Source organism: Carcharodon carcharias, chromosome 17, assembly GCF_017639515.1.
Source record: "Carcharodon carcharias isolate sCarCar2 chromosome 17, sCarCar2.pri, whole genome shotgun sequence".
Lineage (NCBI taxonomy): Eukaryota > Metazoa > Chordata > Chondrichthyes > Lamniformes > Lamnidae > Carcharodon > Carcharodon carcharias.
The window spans coordinates 83,487,787-83,515,564 of NC_054483.1; the positions used below are offsets into that span (position 1 = coordinate 83,487,787).

At 39.1% G+C, this 27,778-nt stretch overlaps 2 protein-coding genes across 5 annotated transcripts in view; one reads left to right on the plus strand and one right to left on the minus strand.

Moving 5' to 3' along the window:
* The window catches only part of LOC121290102 (inhibitory synaptic factor 2A), a 56,307-nt gene extending 36,092 nt beyond the window's left edge, over positions 1-20,215 (minus strand). Inside the window, exons 1-4 of one of the 4 annotated variants that reach the window (XR_005945704.1) lie at positions 19,900-20,213; positions 12,026-13,225; positions 8,892-8,971; positions 4,343-4,414 (exon numbers count right to left, since the gene is read on the minus strand). Coding sequence is in view for 2 of the 4 variants with exons in the window: in XM_041210281.1 (XP_041066215.1) it covers positions 4,343-4,414; positions 12,026-13,218 (1,265 nt within the window). In the remaining 2 variants the exon portion in view is untranslated. Of the gene's footprint in view, positions 1-4,342; positions 4,415-8,891; positions 8,972-11,994; positions 13,226-19,899 lie in introns of those variants that run through there. The other 3 variants (XR_005945703.1, XM_041210281.1, XM_041210282.1) reach the window with 3 other exon arrangements.
* Positions 1-27,778, plus strand: part of dock1 (dedicator of cytokinesis 1) — a 693,250-nt gene that overhangs the window by 303,527 nt on the left and 361,945 nt on the right. The gene's annotated exons all lie outside the window — the stretch shown is intronic.

Below are 27,778 nucleotides of genomic sequence, written 5' to 3' on the forward strand. Positions count from 1 at the left end.
GGGCAAGTCCTGGGGAGATGAGAAGGTGACAAAGGGTCACTGGTTCTGTGTTGGAGGAAGTTGGGGCTCAGGGAAGCCCTGGGAGCCATTAATAGTGCAGCCGGGAGACTGGAGTTTGAAGAAACCCAGGAGCAGTGCCAGCTTAGTGAACCTAGTAATCTGTGAAAAACAAATTGGAAGTGTGCTGGTAATTAGAGGTGGAGGGCAGCTTTCTGAATCTTGTGGAATGCAGTCTCAGTAGAAGAAACAACGATCAGGAGTTGAGTGGTTCTTGAGGCAGTCTGAGTCAGAGCAGCTTTTGAGTAAATTTAGAAGCTAGATCTTCAAAAATGGAAGACTTGAAATCCCTCTTGAGGGAATCAGAGTTTTAATGAGATATTGTGACTCAAAAGCCACCGATGCCTGGGAGGGTTGCTGAGAAATCTGTGGGATTTGTCTTGTTTGCATCTGCCATTTGACGTGCAGCATGGTGTGTTCGACCATGGTTTGCCTGTTTAATCATGTTCACTTTGTTAATTCTGAATTTAGTGTATGATATAAATATTGTAGATTGTTTTACTTTTCTGACTTTGCATAGTAAGGTTTATTTTGTTTGCTTAAAACCATGGAATCTTGTGGCTTTATTGTCCTATTGGGTAACTGGGATTTCAAACATTGTCTATTTTAAACAAAATGCTACTGGTCTCTGACTTGATTGTAACACACTTAAGTGGCCAATTAAAGCCAGAGTGGCATTTTATCAGCAGTGGGTGGGCTCTCCTTTGCATGGGGAGATGACCTGGTTAAACCTGGTGGCCTCCCTGTGGGCTTGGGGAGGAGCTGCCCTCCTAATCAGGCACCCTCTGGCCCACGAGGGCTTTGACCACCCTTGCGGCAACATACCCCCTGGCTTCACCAACTACCCATCCCCACTTCCTTGCTGGGCCTTCTTGACAGACCTTGGTGTTTCAAGACTCGACTCACTTATTTGCGAAGGTGGTGTCCTCTCCACTGGGTGCAGTCCCAGCAATGCTCACTGTTCCCAGGGGCGCTAATGAGACTGAAGAGCTGCCTGCTCTTTGATTGGCTGGCCATTTTTGGGGACAGACTCCAATTGGGAACCCCAATGACAGCTAATTAGTTGCCAGATGGGCCCAAAATGTGGTTGGGGGTCCCTCATATTGCCAAGGTATGGTTTCCCTCATCATTACGGCTGTTGAGTGGATTCTTGCCATCCTAACTAAACTCAGCCCATAGTTTCAATAAGAAGAATGAGGGGGAAAAATTTGTTTATGTCGTCTACTCAGGCATATGTTGATTCCCAGGGCAGCTACCTGTGGGCCACCACCTGCACGCCCACGTTCCATTCATCATTGATATTATTGAAGAAAGCTCTGAGGGTCATGGCCTAGGTGCTGCCTGCCTTGGTGAATCAATGTTAAATCTGAAGTGAACCGACATTAATCTACATAGTGCCACACATTGTGGCACTATGTGAACAAATTTCTTCCCTGCGTCTCTTATGGATCAAAGCCTGTGCTCTTAAATGTGTTATCTATGGCATAGCATGCCAAAGGACTAGCAATACTTTTTTTAAAAAGAACAGAAACAACATGCCCATATTATTTTCCTGCCTAAACCAAAATTCAGTAAGTACCATACCGTCAGGTTGTTACATTGAGCGATGGAAAGCTTTATTTACAGATTAGTTAGTTACACAAGTAGAAATACAGAAAGAAAATGGCATTGATTGAATTCATGAAGTGATAAATTAATTTTTGCAGAACATATTTCTTGCACTGCCTGATATTTTGAAAGTCTTTTGGTGGGAAGTCTTTGACTTTCCAGTGCTCTGATTTTGTGTGGGTGTGGAGATATTCCTGCCCATTACAAGCACCTGAAGTGCAGAATTGTGGGTGGTCTCATCAGGGCTAAGGTCCAGCCACGTGAATTGGGCCTACTATTTAGAAGATACAAAATTCCACCATCAACCTATACTGTCACCCTTGACTACCTTTCAGAGTAAGAGAGGCTATCAGAGTTCAATAAAGAAGCTTTATCAGTGATCCCATGTCTTTTCAAAAATAGTAATTATGTATTAATATGCATGCATGTCAACCATATTCATTTTTTGGAAACCGGATCAACTTGCCCACTTTGTTGTGGAATTTCTGAATGTTGTGTTATTACTTTGTAATAAAGAAAGATAAAGCACTTAGGTCAAATGCACAGGATTCTCCCAAAGATCATGTACAAAGCATCAAGCACATACCATCAACATGATTTACCCTGACCTTATTGTTTTGACACATCAGTGCTGCTATGTTGCACGCTGAAGATATGGGCCTTCAAAAATCCAGTATTGGCCTTTCTTTGAATTTATTTAGTATACCTTACAAATGTTTATATGGGGAGGTTGAACAAGTGCAGATGGATAACAAAAACAGAATTACCTGGAAAAACTCAGCAGGTCTGGCAGCATCGGCGGAGAAGAAAAGAGTTGATGTTTCGAGTCCTCATGACCCTTCGACAGAACTTGAGTTCGAGTCCAAGAAAGAGTTGAAATATAAGCTGGTTTAAGGTGTGTGTGTGGGGGGCGGAGAGAGAGGGAGACAGGAGGGAAATGGAAAGCAATGAAGGTGAGCAAGGCAAAAGAGAGGAACGGAAATCTTGTCGCAGAAAAGAACAGAACTTTTTCAAGGAGGTAGGCATTTCTTGAAGAGCAGTGGCAGTCAATTAAACACAGATAAAAACAAAAAAACTGTGGATGCTGGAAATCCAAAACAAAAACAGAATTACCTGGAAAAACTCAGCAGATCTGGCAGCATCGATGCTGCCAGACCTGCTGAGTTTTTCCAGGTAGTTCTGTTTTTGCAAGTGCAGATGGATGTTAGGTTAGGTTACTTACCATGGATGTAACCATCTTCATTGTTTTAAAAAGTTCATCCTCCACATTTAGACCTCCCACCCAGCTTAGTCCTCATTTTCCTTTTCATCTGGTGTGAGTTTGGAGTTGTATTATTGTTTCCGCAATATATTAGCGCTCTTGTTGCTTCCTTAAGCCTCTTCGTTGCTATTGCTGGCAAAGAACATATTGGACCATAGCTTCCTAGCTCCAGGGTGTCGTGCTGGGTTGATAACCCAAAGATGTGCTGGAGAATCCTGTTCGGATGTTCACAGGTAAGACTTGTACAGCAGTGGCCTGGAAGTACAAACTTCTCCTGGGCAATTGCCCTGCACTGGGAACCATCCTAAAGTGTGATTTAAATTGCAAACTTCAGATAGTTCCGATTGGCTTACATCAATAGTTACTCAGAAAACGTTAGAGGAATCCAAACCTCTTCTAACTTCTAGGTAACTATTGTACAGGCCCACGCCCACCCCCCACCCCCACAAGGCCTGAAACACTGTCCTGAGGCCAAACAACACCCCCCCCCCCGCAAACCCTGACCTGACCTGACATGAGGCCCAAAATCCCCAACCCCCAGTGACCTCTGTCCCCCCACCCCAATCAACCCCCCAAATCCTACCCACTTACCTAATGCATTCACTTCCTCCCTGGCGTGTCAAGGACCTTTAAACTTCAATGGACCTTTCACTTTCCTGCTTTATGGCAGCTAGTGCTGTAAAAAAAAAAAGGGGCATGTCGTCCTTCCATTCAACAGAGCTGCTCTTCAATGCTAGGCTCCGGGGATGCTCAGATTAGACTGCAGTACTTGGATCTCACCCGGCCTGAGTTGGAAGGTCGGACAAGACAAGATGGGAAAAAGACTTAAAATAAAAAGCTCGGAGCGAAGTGGCAATCCAATGCTGATTGCCATTTAGAGGCAATTCAGGCCCAATATCTATCTAATGTTGAAGGTATGATGCACCTGTGTGGGAGAAGATTACCTGTTTATGAGGGTGTGAATATCTTGACAAGTTTTTTCTCCATAAGCTTGACTTTGTAAATTTGCCCCATTGAAACAACTCTCTACTTTTAATGTTAATGTGGTGATTACTCAAACACAATTAGAGATGGGCAAAAAATGCTGGTCTTGCCAGTGATACCCACACCCCATGAAAAAATTAAGACTACAATCATGCGTTGTTGGTTCGAAGATCTTGTGTGGCAGTTACCATTGCTAGAACTCTAAAGGATGGTGTCCTGGGCTTTCTTGCATTGAGATGACTGATGTGCATTGTATACAGAGACTCACATACATTCAAAAAGCAAAGAATTAACCGAAACAAAGTAATCTTTGATGTGGTTTGGTAATGTTTAAAGATTTGATACTTTTTTTGAGACAACCAGAAACTTACATTTTTAAGGAGGTGCAGGTTATCAAAAGTGACTTTGTTTGTATTTTGATTAGCAGCTTACCTATAAATGATGCATGCACTGTTTCGACAGGTGTCACAATTTGCAGTATCCTGTCCTGTTCGGTAGGAGAGTCTGTAAAGATAAGAGTGCACATTATATTGTAAAAGTGAATCTAATTAGTTTTGAGGGAATAGTTGAAAACTAATTAGATTTTTAAAAGTTTCATTTTTCGATTTCCAGTTAACATTGACTTACTACCATAATTTAATGTGAATGTTATTTTTTTTAATTCATTTTAACTTATATATTTAAATTAATAAAAAGTCCATTTTTGGGATAGAAAAATAATCACCTATTTGTTTTTCGATAACGATTTTTAATTTGTTTCTCACACTATGGATCAACATGAAAAACAAGTTAATTTTAAGACAATTTAAGGCAGAATCTCTTTTGACACTTGGCATAATGCATGTCGATATGATTATCATAATTTTTTTTAAACATTAAAGTTGGTGCCAACTCCAGCAATGACATACCTCTACAATGCTCTGCTGCCTTCACTAAACCATGAATCTGTGTCGGTGCTTGTTTGTTGGACTTTTCCATCAAGGTTATAGAAAAAAAATGGTATCAGTAGTTCATAAATAGAATGTAAAAAATATATATTTATTTAAGATTAACAGAGAAAGTGTGAAAAATGGAAAAGCGTGTCATGTTTTTCTTGCACATCGACAGATGGCCAAAAGCACTGCAAAAGAGAAACATTTGGGTTTGGAGTATAGTTCTGTTTCATTTCCTTCTGTTGGATATATTTGGTAGGTATTTAAAAATTATAAGTATGATGAAGAAGGCATATATTTTTGTTCTAAGTTAAAATCCTCTATCTTTTGTCCTGGTACAACATCGGGGAAAAATTAGATGGTTCTTCACTCATCATTTGCCCTAGTATCTGGTGTATAATTGCAATAAAGAGTTTTGATCCCACGGATGGTCGATCTGATGCATTTGTTTAGGCTACTTGGATGACAGATACGCCATGTCTCTATTTCTCTATTTAACAATTAGAACCACTATCTTTTATTAGCAATATGGAGAGGCAATCATGATTTCTTTCGATTGTTGGCCACTTTGTTGTAAATAGATGTTTGAAAAGTAAATTCTTCCATTTTTATTTCAGGTTGTATTTTGGAACCAACCCCAACCCCAACACTTTCCTCAGTTGTCATGCCCTCAGAATTTTCAGATGCTATCTCCAGTGAACCATTGCTGGAGCTTCAGCCATTCCACTAATCTTACCAGATCAACCTTTATCACAAGAGGCACTCATTCTTAGGTCAGAGCCTTGTTACCCTTATACCTGATTAGGTACGTTGTCCAACCAACTGAATATTCCTTACCATAAAAGTATTGGTGATATACCCGGTTCTTTGTTTTCCCATCGAAAAATAATATTTTGGGAGGTGTTACGAGACCCCATATAGTGTCTGAGACTTGGAAGTATGGTCAAGATATCAACAGTTGTACCAAATTTTGGGCAAGCAGTTTACTATTTTAAGAATGTAAGGGATATTAATGTAAGGGATATTAAGACTCTGAAAAGGGTGCAGAGGAAAATAGCCAACCTCCCCTCCATTAGCCAACCTCCCCTCCAACAAGTGCAAGTACTCAGATTTTTTCAGTTTCAAGATAGATACCATTAATTTAGTTTCTGCTCTATTACAAATTCAGACCTTTTGCGGCTATCTTCTCAATTTAATCAGTTCACTGGTCATGATCTGAATATCTTGCTTCTGTGGGAATTGGCTATTGTCAATATTAAACATATAATAGCATAATGCAGGAACGTAATTTTGTTCTTTTCCATTTTCTCTCTTTTTTGTCTTTCTTTATATATTGTGTTTATTAATTATACTTTTAAATGTATGTATGTGTAACAATGACATTCCTATTCCCTATTTAACCTTGGGCTTTATGATTTGTCCTGGGTCTTGTTATTGTATCTCCCACCTCAATGCTGGCAGGGCTGTCCAGTGAAGACTTGCAACCACCAGAGTAGGAGAGGTAAGGGACTGACTAACTGATAAGAGATCAGATTTGCTTCACATGATCAATCCTAGTCCTCCATTTGGAGGGACAGTCATTCAGAAATCAATTTTTGTGTATTATTAATTTCAATGTTACCTGAAGCAATGAATCATAGGCCAGGGTTTTCCAGCCCCATCGTGGCAGGACCTCCACAGGAGATCTGGTGGGCCAGCCAAAAGTCCGTTGATTTTCAGTGGGAGTGGACAATCCTGGCAGCGGGTGGGGCTGGAAAATCCCACCCATATAGTGATTAAAACACAGAAAGTTGGCATTCGGACCATCGGGTCTGTGCTGGCTCTCAGTAGGGTAATCCAGTGTCCCATTCCCCAGCTCTACCCAAGAACATGTAAGGAAAAGCCTAGTTTTAAAAATAAGTATCTTTTGACAAAGCAAAATCTTGGTTGTAAGTCATTGTTGTATTTTGAGCTATTACGTGATTCCAAGTGAAAAGCAAACAAAATGCTTTTTTTCCCTCTGGTACAGGAACCTAAATTAAAGGATAAGAAAAACTCAATTGTTTTTCCAAGTAAAAACAGGGACGCAAAAGTAATTGTGCATGTTAGGTTGTAAAGTTAGTTCCTGTTCTCTTTGGACAGGAATTTCTGTTATTGGAAATTGAAAACAATTTCCCCAAAGAAATAGTAATATCACAAGCGATATTGCATTTGCAATTTGTAGTGTCCCTCAGACAGCAATGAAACTTAAAGATTTTAGAAATGTTGAAAATTACAAAAAGCGAAAGATAGCTGTAATGTGTATTTTGAAAGGAATATTTGTATTCCTGTATAATGTTGTTGTAGCCAAAATAGTTCTTAATATAATGATATCCTGAATCCTTGCAATTGTGCAAATTTTGGTTGCTAATTTAAAAAGACCAAGTGTTACTTCTGTGGTAGAAGTTGTTTATTTTAATGCAAAAGCTAGAAAGTTTTGCATAAAATATTTTAAATTGTAAATTAAGGTCTGTGAGATTCTTCATATAAATTATAAGGTGAAAATGACATGTGATTGAAAGAATGCAGCGCTTTTTCATTCTTGTTTTTGCATGCTTACCATGAAGGCTACAACGCCCAAGTTATTTTGGCCTGGATATTTGCTCTTGGGCTGGGAGCGCAGGATTGGCGTGTTTCCCGGCTCTGCAAACCCAACCTGGGGAATGAATGCCCTGGAAGTTTGGATTTCGTTGACCGGGCCACCCTGCAATGGATGCGGATGTTCTCTGGCACTGTGTTGACGTTTTTAAAGAGAACCCAATAAAACGTAAAACAGCCCTCCAGCTCACACCTCTTCAAACTGCCCCACCCACACTCACCATGTCCATCAATGCCAACCCATGCTCCCCACCCACCCCATACCTCCAAGGGCCCTCATACCCTCCATGCCACCTCATGTTCCCCTTCTTCCCACCCCCATGACTGTTTAGAGCCCCTATGTAAACTTTGCCAACCCATGCCCCCTACCCACCATCTTTTGCCCTTACACCTACCACGGCAACTCACCCAATATCTACCGTGGGTGTACCTCAGGACCCATGCTGAGATTAAATAAAATAAACTTGTATCTATTGATGAATTCACTTTTATAAAAAAAGTCTCATTCATAAAAACCCATACACTGCATTTACATCCCATCAACTACATCCTTATAAAAACAAACATTTCATTCAAGTGCTTAATCCTCAAGCAAAGCAAACATTAGAATCACAGTCTTACTTCAGAGAGCCGATAACCACTTGGAGCTGTCAAACAAACTGAAGTGAAAGGCACCCTACTTTGAAAATGGAAGGCTATGAAATCAGTCATGCAGCACTAATCTGGTAATGGTAACCATCAGGTTTAATGTCAGCAGACAGAGTGAAATAGCAAGCATTTTTTAAATAAATACTCTAGACATTTTTTTCCTCCAGACATTTTTCAAGAATGTAAGGGCAGGAGTTTTAATGCCTAATCAGCTTCTAAGTTAGCTTTAACAGTTCATTTTGAGACTTTAGACAGTTCCAATGAGCTTGACAGTTAACGAGTTTATGCACTTTATACATACATTTATGCCTAATTTTAACAACCTCAAGGGGTACCTGAGCTGCCCAAAGATGTCCCGGGATCATTATTCAAAGGGGTACCCTGCCGCTCCAAATAGGCACTCCACCTCTCCAAAGGACTCTACAAAGTTCAGACCTGCTCCATAACTTGCGCATGTCATGCTTTACACACCTGGTTCACCAAAATCATACAAGTGGAGGCTGTTGCTGATTTAAATAGGCAGCTGCTTCCGTGAAAAGCACAAGCGCGCGTCCCAATGCACTGAATCAGACCCTTTCCTGCCCACGTGAAAATGGTAGGTGCCGTGTTCGGGTTTGTGACTTGCGGATTTTGGGTTCATCCGCCATTTTCATTATGAAGGCGAGGCTCTCCATCATTGCAAACTCCTAGGCCTTTAACTTGCTTTAAGAGTTGTCTAAAATTGCAGTGTAATTGACAATTCTTATATTCTAAGTTGCACGTGATGCTATTGAACAATTGCATACCCAGTTAGATGCTCCATTTATTTTCACACCATGGGCATACATTTGTGGATCTAATTCAACTTTGTCCTCTCTTTCCTCACCTGTCCAAAAAGAAGACATGATCTGTATTATAAAGGCCAAATTGCACTTATCATGCAAGGCAGGATCAGGCGCAGCAGCTTTTTTTTAATCTCCAAAGTAATGTTAGTGTGTAGCATACAATCCTAATACATATTAATAGTTCAATTTTGAACATATCTTGAACAATTATTTTGTTAAGTTTCAGCCTTATCATATAGCCATATTAAATTTGTGATGGTTCAAATCTCACCATGGAAGTTTTAGCATTTTAATTTCGTTTAAATGCTGGTACCGGTAACAAGTGATCACAAAGCCGTCAGATTGCCAGTTAAAACCCAATTGATTCACTATTGTACTTTATGGAAGGACACCTGACTCCCTTACTGTTAAAGGCACGGATATGACTCCAGGACACACCTGCATGCTTGACTCTTAATTGCCTGCAGTATTGCCTCAGATGTATCAAATTCCACAGCATTGGACTGCATCTTCACCCAGATTGACTACAGTGATTCGAGAAGAGGGCCCATCACTACCTTCTCAGGGCAGCTAAGCATGGACAATAAATAGTATCTTTGCCAAATCACCCACTTCTCTGAATGAATGAAAAAAAAATCCAGATTAGCTGCTTCCTCTGCCTCCCACCACCATGATCAGACCTATCTACTTCACCCAGCAGTGTTCCCTGTAAATGTAGCTGTTAAATGTAGCCCATTCTTTTCAGTGGAAAACCTTTAAGTTCTTTTATGCAACCATGCAGGCGCATTCGTTATCATGGGGTACGGACTGCGTGGTAACTTCCAGGCTTCTGTGTAGATATGCACCCAAGTAGCTTAATGGGAATGTTGCCCCTCCTCCTCACCCTAAGCCATGATTTCCCCTCTACCTCTTAGCTCCCACCATCCTGTTTCACCAGTCTCTCCCTCCTCTGCACTCCCTGGCTGCAGTCCCTGATCTCCTCCAATACTTCTGGTCTTCTGTGCTTCCTGGCTGAGGCCTGATGCCATTAAATTTGGCAGCACCTGAGCAAAAACCATTCTCCCATGCTCCCTGACCATAAAACAACACCCCTACTCCCTCTCTGCCTCCAAGCTAATATCAGGACAATTACTTCCAATGGTGCAATTGAAAATAAAGACCACAAAAAAGACTGATAGTAATTTAATGACTAAAACTCTTAAAGGGAGTAAACATGCATGGTGGTATCGCAGGCTTCAGTGAATGTAATACATGTCCTGATTAGAAAGGTAGTTCACACCGGCGCTAAGCACACAAAGCCACCATTGTTTTTATTAATTGGATGATGCTAACATAAATATAGGCCTAATCCGTTACAATAAATTAGATACATTTTAATAAAATCTGCCTTTTGTGCAATGCAAAAACATTATTTCATTTGGTTACTTGAACAGTTTAAAAGCTCCATTCGAAATATTTTCTTGAAATACATATTTGTAACTTAAGAACTTCAAGCTGTGGAAAATGTTGGTTGTTTGGAAAAATTGTCAAGGTTACTGTTCAGACCAAGGTAATTACTGCCCTTTGTTGAATAATTAATCTTGGGGTCCTGGGTAGAATACACAAGAGACTAGAAATTCATATATTAAAGGGTTAAAATGCAAGAAGAAATAATGTTATATCATGACACTAATTGCTTGTCCACTAATAACAGCAACAGTAATTTATTACTACTGTCTGATTCTCAAGATTAAGGTATTTATATAAAAATAATCATATACTAATAAAGTATAAATTGGATTGGTTTTGAAGAGATAATGTCAGTGTTTCCTAATGTATGTCAATTTTACCTTTTGTTTCATTAACATTTTTGTCTTCAGAACTCAACTCTATCAAATATCCCTCTTCCTTGTCTAGACTATTAAAATTCTACATTATTCTTGCAAAAAACATATTTTCTGATCTTTTTAAAAAATGCTGGTTTGCATGTTAGCCTTTATGTTAAAACAATCTTGGCACTATTTTTTTTTTCAAGCTAGTTTAAGTTTTAATGGGCTTGTTTTAGTTATTTTTCCATTTTGGTCCAGGCCTTCTAATTTTTTAGATTTTAATTTCCCTTAACTTGGGTCACAAATCTGATCACTTTTTAAAATCGAAGATAAAGCAATTATTCATAACCTTAGAACTTCAAGTTTAATTCACAAAACAATTTTTAAAGGAATTTTTTATGTAAGGCATTTAAAACAGTGCTTAAAAATCATCATGCTTATAAAGGAGTTTGTTATCAACTGCTCCCAGTGGAACTTTATTCAGCTATGTGCTCACGACAGATGCATGTGCTATGCTTCATGTTGATGCTGCTTGTTGGAATAGAGAGCAAATGAAGTGATACATTCGTTAAACAAACATTGTAATTATTTTTACCAATACATTATAACAGATTTTCCTTACTTTAAGAAAGCATTGTGGTGGAATGTAACTAACTTGCTTAGTACTTTTTGATCATGTCATAATCTGATTCTCCAGTAGTGAGACATGATAATCCTCCAGGAAATCATCTTATACCACTTACAGTTCTCACTGGCTGCAGCATAATTCTAACCAGAGGCATAGCCACAGTGAAAATATCCCCAGCTGGTCCAGGACTTCTGGGGATGTTGAAATGTGACTGCCACATGAGCGGAATTCTGTGCATATATTCAAGCAGGTATAAGAAGAGTTTTTTTCATCAATGACCTCAATGTAATCTATAGTGAAGTGCAGCTGGCAGTATAACTGTCTACTGGCTGTGCATTGCACTCGCTGGCTATTAATCTGAAAAGGATAAGTGCAGTTTAAGTTATTATTTAGTCCCGTTGGACTCGAGTTTAAGCTTTAGAAATTTTTGGGAAACCACCTTGAATTTTACTGATCAATATATTGCATATGAGCCATCCATGTTATTTGGTATGCACTTCATTAATAATTTTGACATCTAGCCTTACCTCCTTACCTCTGCTTTCTAGGTCACCATGTAACAGTTCTATTCCTGACTTTTGTTATTTGGACATACATACTTTTTCAGTTTAAAAATGAATGTGTATACCTTTTCATAAAACAATTTTTTGTGGTCTTACCCTTCTCTGAGGGCTTCACCTTTTTCTAATTCTTGAATAACCCCAAGTAACACCTTAATGGTTTCCTGACTGGAACTGATCAGGTTTTCCATTATTTGCAGCTGTGCTTTCAGATCCATTACTTCTGTAAGAGGCATGATTTGTTGATTTGACTCCATTACAGATACTGCTGTCTGATTAGACTGACTTTGACTTTCATCACTGGGTGAAATTTTTGACACACTGGATTCAGAGGGCTCTTCACTTTGTGGGGACTGTACTGAACAGGCTTGACCATTCACGGGCAGAGAATGCAGACTGGTTGGATGCAAAGTTCTCTCATGTACTTCCTGTGTTGTCGTATTTTGTGGGGAGTCCTGTGTAAAGGAATTAGAAGAATCAGGCTGCGTAAGTTCACAGTTGGCTTCTGTTAAGTGGAAGGAGGTGAACTCCGTTAGCTGTAGCTCACTTAGCACTGATTGATTAAGGTTCTGATTTTCTGATGGCACCTTATCATATTTTGCCATATTGCACAGCTGGTAATTTTGCTCAGTTGGATTAGAATCTGTCAACTTTAAAACGTGAGAGGGCTCTTCAGTGTAACTGTGTATTTCTGGATCTTTGCTGCTAGGATCATCAAAACTGTCACTACCAGCTTGTTTATTCACTTTGATGAAGTTATTATGTGAGCTGATATCCGGGTTCTTTTGATTCCTGCGGTCTGCACTGCTAATAGTACGTTCTCCTGAATTTTTATTGAGGTCACTATCTTTAATATCAACTGCCCAATCATTGTTTTGTCGCCTGAATGTGTCAACAGTTGGAGCAATTTTAATGACATTCACTTTCTTCCTTTCCAAAGGGAATGTCTGATACCGCTTTTTGAGATCAGGAGATGTCTGCACACCTGTGCTTCTGGTTACATTTGGGATTGATCTTCGTGCAGGCACTGTCATGTATTTGCGATAAGCTGCCTTATAAGAAATAGCTTTCATTGTTTTTTTGTCCAGTTGCTGTGCTGCAGAAAGTCTCTTTTCTTGTTCATTCTGAGCTTCCCGGATATCTTTAAATCTCACCTGTAGGGCTTTATTTCTTTTTCTAATCTGCCTATTTGGATCCAATGCATACTTCATCTCCAGTGTTCGTGAAGCTGCTTGCTCAGCTTCATTCTCTGTACTTGTGAGTTGGCATCTGCTTGGTTCCTTACTGACCATCTTTTACCTACAATTGAAAACAATGAGGAATTTTTTTAAACACAATTTGCAAAGTGTCAAGAGCTGTGAGTGTAAAAATCTTGGTTGCAAAATTATTGTTGAACTGAGCATGAGATGCACTCCACAACAGAAGGATTTTATAATTTGAAAATATAAGTAGTGGTACAGACCGATTTTAGGTCACACCTCTTTGGAAGTGCTAATTTTATACATAAACAAAAACTTACCTTCTTGACTGAATTCCTTCAGCCTTTATAAAAAAACGTTTGCAAGTTACTGAAAATTAATTTTAGGCTATGTGATTTATTTTTGAATTAATTCATCTCTCCCTCCCAACTCTACTTCAGTGGCTGTAGCCTAAAACATTATGGCAAATCTAAAATAAAACACTTTATAAATCTGACGGTTTTGCTATTCTGCGCAAGGGCCACTATTGCTTTGGAGCAAGACTGGCTTGTCTCAAGACTAGAGATCAACTGAAAACTATCTAAGCATTTAATTCTTTAAAAAAAATTCAGAACAAATCAGCTCAACTGTCCTTGGTTGTGTTTCATTGCAATTAAACTTTTTACAGCTACATGTATACATCTGGACTGAAAACTGATGCTGGAAATGAGGCGATAGGATCCTCTCAAGAAATATATAATCTTTGACTTGAGTGAATGCGTAAGCAAAGTGCAAGCAGGTGCTGATGAATTCATTCAGGGAATCAGCAGGCAAAACCCCTTTAGCTGCATCAGAAATCAAGTGCTGCCAGTTTGACAGCAATGATATATGTGCCTGATTTTAAAAAAAGTGTACTTTACATGTGTGGCGTTATCGGGCTGTGTTGGAATAATTGTTTTTACCTTGACCACTGAGAATGTTCATTTACCAAGATTAGTTCTCAATGAAAATATTGTTTCATTACGTCACAACAGAAAGGCATGAAATGTGTACTGAAAAGTATGTATGGCCCAAAAGGAAAGGCTAAAAAACTTATTTGCCTGAGTAAACTCAAGTTTCATTAGCCGTAGACTTTATTCGATGTTGAAGTCTAGTTATTTTGTTTTTATGCTTTAAGTAGGGATTATTTTAACACTGTCTGCCCAATGAAAATGTGGGTAGGCATTTAAAATGCTTGAAGTTACTTAGTCATCCTGAAGTAATCAGGAACCTGGTATCTGTAATTTTAGCCTGCAGGGCATCAGTTCAGAGTCAGTGGGACCCTTCGCATATGCATCTGAATTTCAGTAACATTATTGTGAACTGACTTTAATTTTAACTCGGGTCGAAGCATTAAAACCACTGCAACTTTTCCACCAAACCAACTGGAAATAGAAGAGGGTCTCAGTGCTCCAAAGACATGGTCCCAAAAGGAAAGAAGACTGCAGCCCCTGATTCAGTGACCATCCATGGGACGCTTTCTGGACACTTTTGGAGCCTGCAGCAATGTCCTGTACCCCCATTCTGACTGCAGGAGGCCCATTAGTGTCGCCATTCAGGCTTGGGAGGTGGTGGCAGTGGTGGTCAGTGCCAATGCTGTACAGAAGAGGTTCGCCATCCAGTGCAGAAAGAGGATGAACTTGTCTATGCCATCAGGGTAAGGCAACCATCTCACCACTCTAAACTCTCACACTCACAAACCCAACACATATTCACTGGCATCTCATTCACTGCCAGCTCAAGGTACACCACCACTCTCTCTCTCTCTCATGCACCTTCACATCTCCATCTAGCATCATTTCTTCTGGAGACTGCCTCCTCAGCCCTCACCCTCTTGAGGCCACTTGCACCAATCAACATATGTCCCCACACATACCCTCTGATAACCCCTTCCTCAGTAATGCCCTAGCTCTGCAGCCTCTTTTCTTGCCTGAGGCCACATCGCCTACTTCTCCAAGCAAGCCATTTGACTGCAGCCATTGAAAAGCATCCCCCCCCACCCTTTATGCCTGGTTTCGCAAGTGGAGATTTGCCTGTGTGCCCCCTAAAAGCGATGTGGTGCTGCCTGCGAAGCCTCATGCTGATGACTGTGAGTGCTGCTCAAAGACAGGTAGGCAAACAAACCTCGAAGTCCAGAGTGAAGTGCAGCTAACCAGTTGCAGGTCGCTTATGTACAGTTGTGAAATGCCGATGTATTAAATTGAAGTTCCCAACGTGCGGCAATGGGAAATGTAGGCCGCTATTGATGGACCGAGTGGATGATTGCAAACTGGTTTCACTACAGTGTGAAAACAATTTTTGGCCTTCCTGCCCTATTGCCCACTCACGCCTGTCAGGCCACCCGACTGCAGCGAGCATGAAAAATTCCACCCAAAGAATTTTTTTTCTCTGTTTTATTTTGTGGAGCCAGGAGGAAAACAAATCCGTTTCCTGGCCTCACTAGAAACCTTCCCACTAACCTGGTACCTCAGCACTTGTCTCAACATCCTACTTCCACCTCGGCTTCACATAGAAGCCTCCTAATTTCTTGATGCTCCAACCCCGCCACCCCCCACCCCACCCCACCCCACCAAATGTTTAGTCATCATTCAATGCTAGCAGCTTGCCAAAATTGTCCTAGTGAGGCCCAACCATGAAAATTAATTAAGCCTAAGGCCAAGGCCAATGCCAATGGGTGGATGGCAGTGCCCACAGCTGACAGAATTGGGCACACAAAAATATATCCCATAGTTAAAATGATGAAATTTTCAAAATGTTCTGTTCAATCTTCACATCTTTTTAGATGTTTAGGCATTATTATACTGCAGAATGATTTATAGTATTCAAATTTTATTTCTTTATGTTATTAAGTCCAAAAATGAATGTGATTAAAATTATTATAGATTTAGGTCAAAGTGTTGAAAACATCTGATTTGCAGTCCAGGCAGCTCAACATAGAGATATTGTTTCCTTTCAACAGACCTGTTACAGATGAATTGTCTTGCTGCTACAGTTTATAAAGAAAACTATACTCCAGGTATTACTGAACAGAGGTTACACTTTCCAGAATGAAATGTTTTCCTTTTTATCTTTCTTGACATTATGAATCATAGCAACAGACATTGTATTATTCACATGCGTACAACTCTTTTACTCCTACATTCTTTATTCTTTATTCAATTCTTTATTTTCATGGTATGTTTTATAATATCTAAGAAAGAAAGACTTGAATTATATCATGCCTTTAAAGTCCTCAGAGGTACCAAAGGACTTTACAGCTGATGAGGTACTTTCGAAGTGTGGCCATTGTTCCGCTGGAGAAGCAGCAGCCAATTTGCACACAGCAAGCTCCAACAAGCAGCAATGTTATAACGACCAGATAATTTTTAAAAATGTTGATTGAAGGATAAATATCGATCAGGACACTGAGAACAGCTCTCTTGCTGTTCCACCTGAGAGAGAAAGCAGGGCCTTGGTTTAATATCTGATGCAGAAGATGGCCTTTCCAACAGTTCAGTGCACCCTCAGTATTGCACTGGCGTGGCAGCCTAGAATTTTGTATTCAATTCTGTGGAGTGGGGCTTGAACTCATGACCGTCTGACTCAAGCGAACGTTCTACCAACTGAGCCATGGCTGACACAACATGGCCACCTGAGTAGCAGCAGATTCTTAAAAGGTGATAATTTAAGAGATATAATAAAATTGAGATAGGGAGATTTAGTAAGCATTATGCTGGCATTAATTTGCTCTTTTTACTTTTAAATTCTGTGTAACACCTTTCAGAAATGTTATAATCTCCATGTCACAGGCAGAAATGCCTTGAAAGTGGAAAGTACTTGTCATTTTGCACAATTCTTTCCTAAGGGTTATACACCATCTTTATGTAACTCAATGATATAGACAAACATCACTGTAGTTTCAGGACAATGCTACCTCTTCACCTGATCCAAAGGCAATCTCTTGGAATGTTTTGGGAAGTATAATTTGAATACTTTGAACTTTTCTCCATATACCACAACAATTATATAAAATATTTAAAATGCTTAGGAAATGGATGCTTTGCAAATAAATATGTAATGAACCTGCAGTATAACCTGTTTGAAGGATTATGTACTCTTTAAGCTGCCACATAACCCTCTTACACTTTTTGGAGTCTATTTTTTAAAACTGCCTCTCCTGGTCTGTACTATTGTTTCCTTATGGTATAGAGCATTGAATGAGTTACTTCCTATTTAATATGTGATTCACAAAGAATTTTGAACTTCACATTCAAAGATGGAAATATTAATTGTTAATGGTTCTGATTTCTGAATTTTTAATTGGTTTGGTTTACAGTTCAGGCTTAATGAACACATTTATTTAAAGACTATTGTAGTACTTTTACTACGACAAAATTATTTAATTTTCAAAAGCTATTTGAATATACTATGATGTTCATTATTTATCATGAATATTGGATTGCATTTCATGGCATGGCTAATTGGAAATTTCACTTTCTAAAATAAGCAAAAATGGAGCCAGGATATATGACTTGTAATCATTGAAATTGACTATAAATGAATTTGTCTTATACAGGTTGTCTTATGAGGAAAGATTGGACATGCTAGGCTTATATTGCCAGACTTTAGAAGAGTAAGAGGTGACTAGATTGAAACATATAAGATCCTGAGCGTTCTTGACAGGATGGATGTGAGAGGATGTTTCCTCTTGTGGAAGAATCTAGAACTAGGGGGTCACTTGAAAAATAAGGGTTTGCCCATTTAAGTCAGAGATGAGAAGACTTTTTTTCTGAGGGTCGTGAATCTTAGGAACTCCCTTCCTCAAAAGGCAGTGGAAGCAGAGCCTTTGAATGTTTTCAGCTCAGAGATAGATGGATTCTTGATAAGCAAGGGGGTGAAAGATTATTTGGGGTAGGTAGGAGGTTACGGTCACATCGGCCATGATATTGAATGGCAGAGCAGGCTTGAAGGGCCAAGTGGCCTACTCCTGCTCCTAACTCGTATTTTCATATGTATGTTCGTATATTGTTATGGTGACAGCATTTTTTAAAGAAATACAGAAAGTTAGTGATATCTCTTTGAAGTGGCATTATGCATTATAGTTGTAATGTTACCTTTGGGTTCAGGTCTTATTCTTTGCATATTTTAGACCTAGATCATGATTACCTTTATTCAGTGTAAGTAAGAAAGTATTCATTTCTCTACTTCAGCCATGCCAAGAATAGATTTCTACCGTTAAATTCTATTTGAAAGCACCTTGTGTTTCAGTGCATCTTATGTAAATTCAGCAATAACAAACTGACCAGGAACGTATTCAACTGAATCAATTATTATGTAGATTCCATCTGCAATGAATTCTATACGCATATCAGTTCCAAACTGAAAAAGGTCACAATACAAAAATTACTTACTCTAAACAAATAAATTTTAGTCAAGGATCCTTCTAATAATTTTACAGCTTTAGTTAACAAAAATATATACCTTCTAAAAGCTCATTTATAGCTTTCACTAAAGAATATCGCTTAATGAAGATCATCCGCAGAAATATACTTGAAACGTAAATTATATCTAATACTTGATATTATTCAGAAACATTGGACAAGAAATGATTCCCTGATATTTTGATTTTTAAGCTTAGTAACTCAAAATCAACTTCACGATAAACTGAGATGAAGATATTGATGAAATTCTGATTGATAACATTACGATGAAGTATCTCAAGGTTTTAGTTCTTAAAACTTTCAAAAAACTGAACTTTGTTAGCACTGAGATAGTATATCTCTAATATCCCTGATTGTGCACTTGACCATTAGTAAAATGCAAGTTTTTCCTCAAATTACTGAGACAAAATGATAACTGAATTGCCTCATCATTCATTGTTTACTTAATCATAACATTTATCAGTTAGATAGACAATTTTAAACATCAAAAAGTACCGTTTAAGGAAGAAGTGAAGGGTTAAAATGAAGTAATCCTTTCCATGCTGCAAGCCAGTGGTATGAAACAAAATGGTAAAATGGACTACTGTTCACTTGAGCCTAACCATTTGTAAGCCTCTGTAGCAAGCTTAAAATTGATGTTGGAGGCGTTGTTTCTAAATTGTTGCTTGCAGTGTAGACAAATAATTTATTTTTCTAAAGTTGCTAAGCTGGGGAATATTTTCTCGATGGATTTAAAAGCCATGAGAATATTATTTATCATCTTTTCAGCATTATAGAGGTATGATACGTTGTTGTATCTTTAAAAGGGATTTCCAGGGTAACAGGCACACAATAAAAAGCCAGCTGTACTGTGAGTATCCTAAAGTGCTTTAATTATTTCAGATCATTGTCTTGTAGTTTCTCCTTGTCATCGTTGACCATCAGATATCACTGGACAGTGTATCACAGAAGGTTTTTATGCTTGCCTGTTCTCTAAATTATTTCTGTCAAGCAGACACTTATAAATTATTTGATGATAGAAAAACTACTGCATTGGGGATGCAGGTGAAAAAGCTCATTTGGATGTTTGGACAAGAATCTGGCTAGTAAATTCCTCAAAATGAATCCAATTACATTCAGTGTAAAAGTGTAGTAGACTTTGGAAATAATTACAGTTACAAAGTGCAAGTAGAACATTATTTTCCTTTCAAGGCAATCTGTTAAGTATGTTGTATTTAAGGTCTGTGTTATACATGTTCAGATCTACATTTTTAAATTAGATATATCAGAAATTAATTTAAATATTTGTTGTGGGAAATGAGAGGGTTCTGCAATTACAATAGAAATGATTGCTTACCTTTAGATAAATTAGAAATGAAAGCGCAACGCCTGTATGCTGCTTCTGTTGTGAAAATCCATGTGTATGTGGAGTAGATTTTCAGTAATGATCCAGCACTGTAGAATATGAAGTGTTAGCTTACTTTCCAAGCTGCACATTAAGCTATTGCTCAAAGTTCCCTCTCCTCCATAGTATTTAGTCTGCACCTTTCTCTTTATAACAGTGAGACATTTAGCCAGCTGTGACCAACGATGCTTTCGCTAGAGGCAGCCACGCACTTATGAAATTTCCTGTTACTGAGATTGCCGTGTGCAAGCTCTCCAGGCTGCTGGGGAAGTCCAATTTCTATCAGCTGCTACTGGCAAGCTGTGCATGCAAAGCAAGACCTCGCCTCCTTATCATCTTGGCTGAGATGTTTCAACAGTGGATACATGCCAGCAAGCTATTACACAAACTGAATTCCAGGCTTCTTGAAGTGAGAGTGAAAAATGATATTTTGCTGCAGTTTTTTTTAATTGGATGTTTTCTGCCCACATGTTCCATGCTGACATTTGAGAGAAAACAATCAATTCCTGTAGTATTGTAGACTGCTGGCTCCCCACTAGGGAGAGTTAGAATATAACTGATTTTAACCCTTCTTCAAATGTAGCTGAATTTTAATGAACTTGTTGAATCTGATACTCAGACCATTCTACAATTATGTACTAATATGTGCAACTGATCATTGAGCAAAAAAACAGTTAATTTGTTTTCTAGTCTTTGGGCTTGTCAGTCTGTTGAGCACTATTGAACAATTAGTTTAACTAAAGCTGCATAGCAGCTTTGTTAATTATTGCTTTCCTCTGCCACTTAGTGGCAGGACATTTACATTCCAAAGAGTACTTTGCCATATAGGCTTTTTAAACTCAGATTTTTTTTAAAAAATTGAAGCTACTTTTAGCAGTATCTGAATTTTATTGCATCTATTTTAGCCAAAATTCTAAAATCCACATATTTCATTGGCATTCAGATAAAATAAAACAGTACCATCATATTTTCAAAGCAATGGAGGTCATATGACAGCAGTGCATACTGAAAGTTGGCAGCTTTTATTTAATTGCGAAGGGACTGCTGTCTGCATCAGTTGACGCATATAGCGGTGAACTGTTGGGAGTCGTTCATCAGTTTAGTCAGTTGGGAGCACTACCATCATTAGTTGGTGAGCTAAAAGCAATTCTTTTCATATTGCTGCATCTTCAATGACATTAAATAGGTCACTGCTCTTAAACTTGTAATGTGACTCTGGAGATTTTTCTTATTGGGGAATCATAACATGCAGAAACTGCAGATGCATTTCATTTGAACAGTCACTTGTTAGTACCTACCCCTGCTTAGATGTATGTAAAGCTAAATTATGCATGTTGCCCAAGAAAATCTTCTTTCTGTACGCGACCATTCGAATGCCACCTTTTGTCCAGCTTCAGGATTTTTCTGTAGTACCCTTTTAAATGCAGATCAGTTTATGAATAACCCATTATTATATTTCATCGCAATTAACCATTTCAATTTGAGTGAACTAAAACTTAATTGCTATTTTCTTTTACAACAAATATGGTTTGTAAGTAGTCAGCAGTACTACGCAGACTAATATGGGTTACAAATGTTTGTAATTTGTGTCAACAGTATGAACTTAGTTTTTGTAGAGCACTGAAATATAATTTGATGAATGGGCAAAGATCACATTTAGTGTCTAAAATAGGCACTTCTTATGTCTAAGTATCATTTGAGCTTGTCATTGTTACTGATGATTTGTGTTTGTAAGGGTCTTATTGAATGCACTCCTGAAGGTCTTAATGTATGTGCGGGTTATAAAGCTTCCTTAGGCAATATGTTCAAGAAGGTTATGACATGTAGCAGAAGGTACTATGAGTGTGGTTAAAGGACTTAGGGATGCGTGTTATCAGAATATTGCATTGAATGTGTTCAAATTGCACTTTGTACTCCACAGGATAATTGCCGACTTTTGCGCACACAGGACTGTATTTTACATACCCAAATAGGGTACACTGCCTCCCCTGCCCTGATGAAAATTTCGGTGTGATGTCATGTTGGCAATACATCATCACTTCAGTCGCCCAAATTATGGAAGTTGGAGAGCGGAAATCAGCAGCCCGCCCACCATTTTGAAATCACTAATTAACAAACTATTAAGCTTGTTAAAGTCCCAATCGTCCGCAATTTTTCATTGCCTGCTGCATTTTCAGGCAAGGGATGAGCAAAGGTTTGGGAGTCTTTTATGCCTGCTAGAACTGACAGCATAAGGGCGGTAGAAAAAGCAGATCTGATCGGAAACTTGGCAGTGTCTATGATTTTTAATGACATTTTTTGTGTTTTGAGTCTTCAGTACTAAATAAAGAATCATTCAGAGAGCAGGAGGCATTTACAATTCCAGCCATGACCAACTTCCTGTTCACAACAGCAGCCCTCTGCCACATTTTATCCTGGCCTACAGTGCCAATTGGGCATGGAACCCCCTTTGCACCTATAATTGGCCTCCATTCTGCTGGATGGCCATTAATTGGCTATCTGACACTTGATTGAAGGAGCAGAGATAGCTGTGGTGAAACTGAGCAGTCTATTCAGTTTCCGTTCCGCCTTCCTCACTGTAGGGAAAAGTAAAATCTAGCCCATAATCTTTTCAGATGCACCATTTCTTTATCAATATATAGTTTTTAATTTGTTCTGTTTCACACTGTAATAAAAGTTTATTGCCACTTTGAGATGATAAATACAATAATGCAAGCACATTTATGGTCTCCTTAAAGTATGTTATTAAATTTACAAGATAATTTGGAATGAGAATAATTGGTTGAAGCACACTATTTTCATATTAACAGGAACACAAGGCGTAAAAAGTACTGTTTTAATGCTTCACCCAAAAATATAATGACAATATATAATAGTTATCTTCATAAGCAAAAGCAATGTGATTTGTCAGTAATGTGTTTCTGTTGTTAAGTTTGCCAAATTCAAGTATTGCTTTGCCTAAAAATTCCCTGTTAAAGATAAAGTGTGCTGAGCCATCCCCAAAAAGCACTTGATTGTTTCTCTCTGCAGGAACTGCAATATTTTACTGATATACATTTGGTGATTGGCAGAGGAGAAGCATGTGGAGTGAGAAATGTGATCTCAGATGCATGGGACTTGAAGACCATTAGAAAGGGAGGATGGAATATTTGGATGGAGGAAAAAAGACAACTTTTTTCCCAACCAGTGTGCTTCAGATTTAGCAGGCCAGCTTTCTGAGCTGTGATGGTCCTCTGTACCTCAGTAGCTGCACATGCATTTGCTGAAGAAATGCAGAAACAAATTAATGTGTAAGAAAGGAAATTGTGGCCATAACAATTGACTTCATGGCACATGTTTTATTATGCTACAGGTGCCGTTTTGTGTGCAAAATTGCATCCGCATTATGCATGCACACCATTGCTGTGAGCTTGTTGAGGGTGCTTTTAGGGATGTTAGGAGCACGCTCCAGAAATACGCAGAATAGGCTGATCATGACGTCAGTCAGCATTTGGTCCTTATTTGGACTGTAGGGGTGCCATTTTCAACTTCTGTGTTCCCACTAATGCCTTCTCTTATCCTCACACAGCTAACTATGCATTCAGCAGCAGGAAGGAATACCCACCAATGCTATTTAAAAGGATCATCAACTACTGCTGATTTATTTCTGCTGGATGTTATTGAGTTGGTCTGGCTTGTACTCTTATTTAAAGTTGATGAACCTTGTAGGCAGTGGTGTTACACTTGGTGACAGTCTTGCTTCTCACTTCAAGGGTTCTATTCACAATACTTGATCTCAATCATGGCTGCTGTAGTTACCATCCGCTTTGGCCTGCAGCACCACAGGAAGATTTAGAGCAGAGCCAATGCAGAGGAGGACATGCTGGTCGAAAAAGGAGGAGGAGTGGGGAGAAGAGCTCTCATCAGGAGGTTATATTCACCCTGGTTCTTTAGGAAGCATTCTCTTACCTTAAACTCAGCGAGGAGAAATGTGTGCAATGTTCCATGTTACAAAGGAGGTGCTCACTGAGATGTGTCACCTGCTGCAGGCAGACATGTGGCCTCAGGGAAGGGTGAGGGCGATGCTGCCAGTGGCTGTAAAGGTGACCATGGTCGTTAATTTCTTCGCATTGCAAACCTTCTAGGCTGGAAAAGTGATATCTCCCAGTTTGCCATCCTTTGCTCTATCAGGCAGGTGAATAATAATGTGTATGTCAGGAGAGGGAATATGTTGCATGCTGTCTTACCAGAGAGAAGCAGATGGAGCATGTATGTGACTTTGACAGGGTATTATTTACTGCACATGTTGCTTTTCAGGCACCCTATCTAAATGTAGAGATGTATCGCAACCACATGGGTTTCCACTCCCTGAAATGTGCATTTCCTGTGCAACCATACCCAGCATATCATGCAGTGAATATTCAGTATCAGACTAGCAGCCATGATGTCTTTATTCTGCACCAGTCTGCTGTACCATCGTTGTTTGAACCACCATGCAAAACCAGATGGTGGCTAATAGGGACAAGGACAAACCACAAACCATCAGGCTCATGACTCCAGTGTTCAAACCAGTCACATGTGGGGAGCATGCATTTAATGAGAGCCATGCTGCCGCACAAAATCTGTTGCCCGGACTGCTTAGCGGAACCCTGAAGTACTCATTGGAGCATGTTTCATAGTTTATTGTGGTCTACTGCATTTTGCTCAACCTCTCTATCATGAGGGCACAGCCGTTGATGCAACGTATACAGTGAGTAACTGATGAGGAAATAAAACGGAGGAGGTAACTAACACATTCCCTTTCTGGCCAGGCTAGCTGTGATCAGTTCATCTGACTATGTTGCCAATGAACACAACCCAATTCCCCATTCTATAAGAGTCCTGATTTTATCTTCTCCCAGTTACTGATCATCACAGTGTCCCCTTGGCCACAATACCAAAATAAAAAAAGAACTTGAGTATTGCTGAAAAAGAGGCATGTCAAAGCTTTTCATCTTCCACTCATCAGGATACTTTGCAAGACCACCAGTATAAGGAGAAAACAACAATTTATACTGTAGGTGAAGAGAATGCTGATTGGCTGGCAAGTGGACTCTATTGATAGAGGCGTTGCCATGAAGAATACACCAGTGATGGTGACTGGTAGTTAACTGCTAAGCAATTTTTTGAAATTTAAACCAGGCAGCTTGACCCTGATTGGTCAAGGCATTGCCCTGAGGAATGAGTCAGCCAATGGCTGTCATTTGTTTTGTTTAGCTGAAATGGGCGCAATGTGTGTACATGTTTGTTCTATCTGCGAAGAACGGGGCCCTGTGTACTAACATGTAGCTTCTAGTAAATGCAAATGCGCCACACTGTGAACCCAACTGACGATCTGAAATTGGCTGTCAGCATAATTCCTAGCACACTGAGGATTATTTAGCAAATGTTATCCAATTGTAGAATCACATCTAACATTTGGACACTGTTTTGACTTTTGCAAGCACGGGCTGGTTGGTACGATCTGTACCTTGCCCATTGTGGACAGTGGCTGGGACGTGCTGTTTGATACAATCCGCCAGCCTTTGGGACATATGGCCTACATACCCAGCATAACACTGGCGCTGAAATTCATAAACCACGTTATTCATTTGTGTGATTGGCAGAATGTCTTTTTGGCTTGACAGCAGCATCTTATTAGTGACGAGTACCACTCGTGTTACTACTGCATAGTAGCAGTGTGAAACAGCTAGTTTTGCTGTAGCTCGCATTTTTGAGATACTCTGTCCTTCCAGGGTAATCTAAGATATACTGGGCACGTCTCAACGCTGAAAGTGATGGCCTTAGGCCTGTTCATAAGTTTGCATAATATACAGTGTGAAATGATCTGATCAGAGTAAATATTATCCTGCAGCATGCCTTGATGTGCCCTATTTCAGCATCAAGTTTACATGGTGAGCAAAGGGCTCAGGCCCTATTTACAAGGTTGTTGCCGATGAGACCAATCTTATAGCATGTGGAACTATAAGAATCCCAAGGCGTATATTGACCAGTGAAGGTAGGTTTGCGGTAGAGCATGGTAGAGAACCCCCGGCAGATTTCTCAACTAATACGTCATGGAAGGGGAGTTCATTTGACTGCTGTATTTCAAAGATGAATTTGAGCGTAGGATGGAGACCATTAAGATATGTAAGGAAGTTATTACATGCAGCTGCAGATTTAAGTATAGCGAAGTATCATCTGCATTTTGGAATTATGCAAGAGGGTAGGAGGTTAGGTGTCATTCCATCGAAGACATGTTTCTCGTGGAACTCAACAAAGATGTTTGCGAGAGCTGAACAGAGAGGGGATCCCATGGCAAGACCATCTATTTGGGCATGCATCATGTCATTGTTGTGTAAAGTGTTGTTTTCCCCTTATAGTGGTATTCTTCTGATGTGTCCTAATGAGTGCAAGACGAAAAGCTTTGACATGTCTCGTTTTTCAGCAATACTGAAATAATTAGTTTAGCAATGCAGATAATTAAATGCAAAAAGCATTCATTTGTACTTTTGATATTTTGTCAGTCTGAAATTTAAGAAATTATTTTAATTGCCAGTGTCTTGTTAATCCTTATCCCTTTCTCAAAAAAAAAAGTATTGTATGGTTAATTGATACACTGGAGTTAGTACTTAAAAGGAATATCTAATCATTTTATGAGTCTAGCATATTCTTAACTCATCTAGTCTTACCTTCCCCTAAACCAGTCAGAATTTCAAGATGCAGTAATGAACCTATGGTGTAGCTTCTATGGCAGGTGGCAATGCTGAACTGCAGTTTGATCGATTGGTACTATATAGTTGCAAGAGTGCTGATCTATTTCATAGAAATCATCCTCTTCATTCTTAAGATTCATCAGTAAAATTATACACTTGAAATCTCAGTCATTATACTGCAAACTTTGTCAATCAAGACATAACACTTTTTAAAATATTAAAGCATAGCTGTGAGATTTCTGTGATACTGAAACCAGAATCACAGATAAAATAGTTACAATTAGTTTGGTAACAACTGACTTATGTGTTTGTTGTCTTTTTCTCTCATCTTCATAATGTCAAATTTATACAGTTCTTATTTGGGACCTGCACAAAACCTATTTGAAGAGCTGTAATATATTTTGCTGTTTGAATTTCTGTAATTCAGTTTGATTATATACTTTGTGAAGAATGTATATGTATTTTATTGAATTACTCAATTAAGATAATTGTCATGACTCACTGGGGATAGTGAGCTTTAATATCAAGCCACTCTGTTCCCTGAGCCATGACAAATGTGATAAGTTTGACCAAACCGCCAAATTGCCCCAGTTCTACCTAACTGTTTAATTTAGGTTACCAGATTATGAGTACCAGATTTGTAAACTTAATAAGTAAACAACTATTTATTGAATAAATTGTCTTTAACCAGTTGCAAAAGAAAGAAATATGAACTGCTTACTTCTAACCAATACCGCAGTTTTTTTGTTTTTATCTCTGTGTTTAATTGACTGCCACTGCTCTTCAAGAAATGCCTACCTCCTTGAAGAAGTTCTGTTCCTCTCTGCGACAAGATTTCCATATCTCTCTGTTGCCTTGTTCACCTTCATTGCTTTCCATTTCCCTCCTAGTGTTTGACAAGGTGTTTACTAAAACCCGCTTTCACAGCCATATCTCCTTTCTCAGTGACTGTCTCCGTCTCCGACTTACCCCACGTGGATTTCAACTGAAATTCCACCCCTCATGTTTCGAACCCACCCAGGATTACAGGTATCTCCGGGACATAAAACGTTTCTCGGACTGCTGTTCCCGTCACATTCTGAAATCCACTCTCAGTGCCATGCGCCGCCATATGAACA